The sequence below is a fragment of the Ischnura elegans genome, chromosome 13 (assembly GCF_921293095.1).
Source record: "Ischnura elegans chromosome 13, ioIscEleg1.1, whole genome shotgun sequence".
In the NCBI taxonomy this organism is placed as follows: Eukaryota; Metazoa; Arthropoda; class Insecta; order Odonata; family Coenagrionidae; genus Ischnura; species Ischnura elegans.
In genome coordinates this window covers 18,289,806-18,296,045 of record NC_060258.1, presented here as the reverse complement: position 1 = coordinate 18,296,045, position 6,240 = coordinate 18,289,806, and the positions used below count along the sequence as shown (strand labels likewise).

The window sequence follows — 6,240 nt, the reverse complement described above, 5'->3', positions numbered from 1 at the left end:
AGCACCACATTTCAAATGCTTCCACTCTTGACTTCTCTGCTACTGTCATCGTCCAAGCCTCGCTTCCATTGAGAAACATGCTCCATGTATAGCATCTGATGAATTGTTCCCTTGCTTCTATGCTTTTATTTTTATCTGTAAGAAGATTCTCCTTTTTATAGAAGCTCTCTTTTCCTGCGCTATTCCACTGAGTATTTCCTTCTTACTTCATCCATCGAAGGTAATTTGGCTTCCCAGTTAAGAAAACTCTCTCACCTTTTCAAGCTTATGCTTCTCCAGGTTAATGTGTGCCTTAACCTCCTCTCTTTTACTGCGTACTAATACCTTGGTCTTATTTTTTTTTGATTTTCAGCTGATATCTGGTCATTGTCCTTTCCATATTTGTCAAAGTCTTCTTCAAATCCTTCTCAGTCTCGTCTATGAGTGCTATGCCATCAGCAAATAGCAGCACACTGATTTTTTTTCCAGGATATTGACACCCACAGTCTTCTCCTTGATTTCATTTCACTAGCTTCTTTTAGCAAGTATTACTTTAAAACAAAGAATGACTAGCTTACTTTGGCAAATATTACTTTAAAACAAAGAATGAGTAGCTTACTTGGCAAATATTACTTTAAAACAAAGAATGACTAGCTGACTTTGGCATATATTACTTTAAAACAAAGAATGAGTAGCTGACTTTGGCATATATTACTTTAAAACAAAGAATGACTAGCTTACTTTGGCAAATATTACTTTAAAACAAAGAATGAGTAGCTTACTTGGCAAATATTACTTTAAAACAAAGAATGACTAGCTTACTTTGGCAAATATTACTTTAAAACAAAGAATGACTAGCTGACTTTGGCATATATTACTTTAAAACAAAGAATGACTAGCTTACTTTGGCAAATATTACTTTATAACAAAGAATGACTAGCTTACTTTGGCAAATATTACTTTAAAACAAAGAACGAGTAGCTTACTTGGCAAATATTACTTTAAAACAAAGAATGACTAGCTGACTTTGGCATATATTACTTTAAAACAAAGAATGAGTAGCTTACTTTGGCATATATTACTTTAAAACAAAGAATGAGTAGCTGACTTTAGCAAATGATAAGTTAAAATAAATAATGCTTGCTTACTTCAGCAAATGATACGTTTAAAAAAATGTGTGCTTACCTCAGCAAATGATACGTTTAAAAAAATGTGTGCTTACCTCAGCAAATGATACGTTTAAAAAAATGTGCTTACTTCAGCAAATGATACATTTAAAAAAACGTACTTCCTAAGATGTTGTTTTATCCTGAAAAGATAAAAGAGCATTCATTAATAAAAAGGGTTTCCACATTTCCAGGAACTACCAAAATGCAGGGATGCCTGGTGTTTTGGGGTATGTTGATGGCACCCATACAGCCATAAAAGCTCCAAGGGAGGAAGAGCACTTATATGTGAACAGAAAGCTATTCCATTCAATTAATGTGCAAATAGTAAGTTACATCATTTTGCAATAGACAAATGAACATGTTATCGTGCATGGTTGGCTGACTTATGTCATATGTGGAACATCCTCCACTTTCAGGTTAGCAACTCAGATCTCAAAATTTATAATATTTTGGCGAGATACCCAGGTAGCAGCCATGACTCTTTTGTGTGGGCTAATTCCGCCATTCGCCAGAAGCTGGCAGAATTTTGGGCTACGGGTGAGAGATGTTGGTTGCTAGGTTAGTATTTCTTAGATTAAGTTTGTCATGAAAATGTCTTCAAAAATGAATCTCTAATTTCTGTGTAAAATAATTCCATAGGTGATTCTGGTTATCCACATGAGCCATGGCTCCATACCCCAATTTTGGATGCAGCAGAGGGCACACCCGAGGCACGTTTCACTCGCCTTCATGTGAAGGCACGTTCAGCAGCAGAACGATGCATTGGATTGTTGAAGGGAAGGTTTAGATGCCTTCTCCAAGCCAGGAAAATGGAGTATGACCCTAGCAAAGTATGCCAATTTGTCAATGCCTGCAGCGTCCTGCACAACATGTGTATGCTGGGTGGAGTTCCATATGGAGATGATGAATTCCATATGGAGGATGAAATTGATAGACCACCGCCAGTGGAACAAGGGGCTAGGGCCCTGCTTCTAGAAGCAAGAGCGGTGAGGGGAGACATTATCAGACGCCTTCAATATTAGGTAAGTTTTGTTTCTATGAAAGGTTGTTTAGCAGTCTAACTGCACTACTTACATTTCCTTCATCTCCTTCACAGAAGCTGTGAGGCTCTCCAATGTTTTCCTCGTCTCCTCCGAGTTCCTGGCTACAACCTCTACAGCAAATGCTATTCTTTGAATAGCATCTGCCATAGCCTTGCTTGCAGCCAAGGCCCTCTCCTCCTTTTCATCAAGATCTGCGTCTAAAGAGAAGGAAAATAAAATTCTCACATGAGCAACCTTATCACTGAAGCTGCTGTCAGGTAATTTGCCCAAATATTGACTGTAATCAATGGGTATCAATATTATGGTACATGACATAATTTTTAGAAGTCTTTATACTGATGATTGAACTATCACTCACCACAAATCCTCCTCTTTTTTGCAGGAGGAGGCATTCCCGAGGTGGAAGGGGTAGAACCATCTCCTACGGTGGAAGCTTCTCCTGATGATGAAGCTTCTCCCTCCTCAAAGAAAAAGGGCAAGCTCCCATCGGGCATAACTGTCACTATCTGAAATGCGATAAAGTAAGCAAACTTACACCATAATTTATCAATTGGATAATACCTTCACTGCTACGATAAATGACAGGGTGCCTCACCTCAAGGGGGTCTACAATCCCCGGAATGCCACTAACTGCCGTTTCCCCAATAAAAGCAATTAGCTTTTCTTCGAGGGCAGTCAGTGGCACGACAGAAGATGGCCCTCCCCCTGTCTGCTGGGCCGACCTCCTAATCTTCATGGCCTTCTGTTTTGTGTCCGACCTCCAGTCCATCCATGACTATGATAAAACAGGAAATACCATTTAAATACCTTTACGTGGTGATAGAACCACAGTTCGATTAATGCAGAGTTGAAGTTTACCCTTGACCACTTTTCTGGGGTTTTGCTCCCTCCAGTGGGGCAGGAATTGAGGAGATCTGTAAGCTCCCTCCACAACTCAGACCTCCTCAATCCTGCCTGCGGCCCACTAATTCGGCCACGAGCCAGGTCTGTATGCGCCAGCATAAATTCTAGCATTAACTCCCTTTGGTTGAAAGAGATCTTCTTAGCACCTGAAAAACGCATTAAGTGGAAGAAATTAAATGGGTAGAAACTTAGAAAGAAGGAGTTTGTGCTAACCTTAAAGGAATCACTAATCCTCACAAAGCCCCTGAGTACAATTTAATTCCTAATTTATGTTCTACGAATAGGATATGTATGAAAGTAAAGTAGGCTGGAGTAGAATGGCTACGAAAGGAATTATCCTTTTGCCCTTCTGTCCTCTACGTTCATTTGTATTACTAGAATTTGTATTAAAACTACAGATTTCACAGAAGACTGACTACCTATATAAATCATGTTCAAATTGAAAGGCTTGGAGCTCTATTCAGCTCTTACAAAAGGATATATTTTTGCATGACTTTTAAATTTGAACTCTTCTTTTCTCCTGTCAGGAAGTGGCTGATGATGCAGACTTGGTTTCCTGAATTCAGGTTTCATCTTGTACACTGGGTTGCAACGCTTGTTCCATGTTAACATTTTTGCTAATTCCCTACTCAAACAATTGTTTGTACTTGATGTATCTTTGTCCTACATTCTCATCTCCTGCTTGCTGGCCCTTAATGCTTGTAAGCAATTTTCATGGCCACACTTGTTCTTTGTGTGAATTATTTTATTTTGTCTCTTTGAATAAACATATTGCTATGTATATGTTGTGGTTTCCTTAAATTTATTCATCCTTTATTAATGCTATTAAGTATCTAATTTCTATAAATGTTCATTGAGCTTACTTTTCTCAGCACTTTTGAACAGAATAAAATTCCCTCTGAATTAAAAAAAATAACTTGTGTAACTTTTACGTTTTGCATAGGTGCACCTTATTATGAATAGTATATTAAGTGGATTCGTGGTCCAGAAAATCCATATTTGTAATTCATGTATGAGGGCCTGTAGATATAAATGTATATTTCATGCATGGGTATTCAGATTTCTTATTTGTGATATGCACATATACATACATCCTGAGGGAATTTTGAAGCACTTTTACATGACATAAACAGAGGCAATACGATCGTATTCCATCTTATACATATGTTTTTGGTCATGTATTTTTCGTGTATTATTGATGTAACACAAAATGTTGTGCTGTCTGGGACGGAGCCTCAATTAAATATTTAATTCCTCAAAATTAACTTTCAAATTAAAATACAGATAATAATTTTCGCAGTAACTGCTGCATGTTTTTTTTATCTCCAATATGAGGAGACCGTTTGTCTGTCAGACCCTTGTGCCCCTCCAGAAAAAATTCTGAATCTGTTCTTGCGTTCATTGATATAATTCAGAAGGAACTTTCTTAATGACAACTACATTACATAGGTATTATGGTATAGCAGCATCCGGTACCAATATGTATACATGACAATACGTCATAAAGGATAATTGAATTAATTCATTCCAGCAACAACAATCTCCAACATATGCGAACTATATCCGATGTTGTAATATTGTTTCCTTCGCTTTTGTAGGCTGAGCACTACTACCACATATTATACAAGATATTTTAACAAGTTATACAATATCAATTATCTTCATCTAAGTAACACCTTCCACAAATAAAAAGATTAATACAATGACAAAAAAGTACGTACCGACTCCTTCCATTTTTTGTAGTTTTAGCGGGAATAATGGAGGACCTCACAGGCATACCTACGTCACAGAAAATGGCGGCGGGCGCCAAACATATTCAAAATGAAATGCTGTACAAGTATGATGCCGTAAAAGATAGAAAGGAATGATTAAAAACCGTGGGACGTACATGTTTTTAATTTTATACAAGAAAATATAGAATTATCGCACACATTCTGTAGTCCTACTCATTAAAAGCCGAAACATAGGAAGGATAACCTGAAAGGAATACCGCAGTCTTCAATGCATACCTGTAATGCAATCCTAATAATGGACAATTTAAGAAAAAATTATAATTGTTAGTGTACGGATAACCTTTAGGCATACTTCAGTCTCTAATTTGAACATGAAAATCAATTCATAGATTGCAAAATCTATTAAGAACTTAGGCGTTGAAGACGGGATAACCATCGGGCATACCTCTGTCTGTAATGCAAACACGACAAACAATGCACAATAAAGCCGTGTCCCAATTGGCCATTTGGCTATGCCAATTCCAGGATTTAGCCATGACGCCATCTTGGAAGGATGTCCCAACTCGTTAGCCAGCATAAGGGAGGGAATTTAGGCAGCTAACGCGGCCGCCAGATTTAGGCATCGAGGAGTGCATCCTTCGCCCGACTTTTCCCATGATTCAAAGCGTGCAAAGCGTCTTCAGGAGAAAGGGCATCATGGCTGTCAACAAGGGATAGTACTTGTTTGCAAGTAGTGTTGATATTTTGAGACTTGTTCGAATAATTATTAATTTTTATTTTGTTTATAATAATGAAATTGCGTTAATGGAAGTGTAAGAATTACGGAGAAATTAGTTAATAAGAAGGCGGCGTTAATTTTAATGCCATAATTAATGTTTGTATGCTTCATCTATATGTATATATTATTTTTTAACTTTTTATACCGATCACATGCTATCTTTTGCTACCGTTTACTTTTTTAACGTGTTAAATAATGCTTAATTATGTAACACTATGTCTAAATTCTTATTTAACACTTTTTGTACATTAGGATAACACCCGTAAGAATAAACAATTATTATTATATGTTATTGGACAAAGTCCCGAAATTGGAATCGGAATAAGTAACAACATTTAAAATCTATAGTGATTATAAGATATGATACCGAAACCTGATTTATGTACGTAACCATACTTAAAATAAATTTTGGAAATAATTCCCAAGTCAGACAGTAACCGTTTGAATAGACTAAATAGACCTGTTCTTAATAATACAAAACTAGAAATTAAATTGCTAAAATATAAGGTATTCGAAAAAGTACTTAGTTGAGAGACGATTGAAATATTACTAACCAATTAAAAGGAATATACGCTAACATTTCGCCACAAACTTAGCTAAAACCTCTTTAACAAAACCATACGGAACTAAAAATA

The 6,240-nt window shown here is 36.7% G+C and overlaps 2 protein-coding genes across 2 annotated transcripts; one reads left to right on the top strand and one right to left on the bottom strand.

Moving 5' to 3' along the window:
• Positions 1 to 1,261: 1,261 nt before the first annotated feature.
• Positions 1,262 to 2,170, top strand: LOC124170059 (putative nuclease HARBI1). Its single transcript, XM_046548744.1, has 3 exons — positions 1,262 to 1,472; positions 1,565 to 1,706; positions 1,788 to 2,170. The coding sequence occupies exons 1-3, from the start codon at positions 1,359 to 1,361 to the stop codon at positions 2,168 to 2,170; spliced, it is 639 nt and encodes a 212-aa protein (XP_046404700.1). The 5' UTR covers positions 1,262 to 1,358.
• Positions 2,171 to 2,218: 48 nt separating this feature from the next.
• LOC124170058 lies at positions 2,219 to 3,235 on the bottom strand. The gene is made up of 3 exons (XM_046548743.1): positions 2,787 to 3,235; positions 2,550 to 2,697; positions 2,219 to 2,388 (listed from the first exon to the last, which is right to left on the bottom strand). Exons 1-3 carry the CDS (start codon positions 2,958 to 2,960, stop codon positions 2,219 to 2,221), a joined length of 492 nt encoding a protein of 163 aa, XP_046404699.1. The 5' UTR covers positions 2,961 to 3,235.
• Between the last annotated feature and the right edge of the window lie 3,005 nt (positions 3,236 to 6,240).

Excerpts from the sequence above, each read along its gene's own strand:
- LOC124170059 (XM_046548744.1), top strand. The coding sequence starts at position 1,359 with ATGCCTGGTGTTTTGGGGTATGTTGATGGCACCCATACAGCCATAAAA. Across the intron at positions 1,473-1,564 it reads ATTCAATTAATGTGCAAATA|GTTAGCAACTCAGATCTCAA; the intron begins GTAAGTTACATC and ends CTCCACTTTCAG. Across the intron at positions 1,707-1,787 it reads TGAGAGATGTTGGTTGCTAG|GTGATTCTGGTTATCCACAT; the intron begins GTTAGTATTTCT and ends ATAATTCCATAG.
- LOC124170058 (XM_046548743.1), bottom strand. The coding sequence starts at position 2,960 with ATGGACTGGAGGTCGGACACAAAACAGAAGGCCATGAAGATTAGGAGG. Across the intron at positions 2,698-2,786 it reads GGATTGTAGACCCCCTTGAG|ATAGTGACAGTTATGCCCGA; the intron begins GTGAGGCACCCT and ends ATCGCATTTCAG. Across the intron at positions 2,389-2,549 it reads AAAAAAGAGGAGGATTTGTG|ACGCAGATCTTGATGAAAAG; the intron begins GTGAGTGATAGT and ends CCTTCTCTTTAG.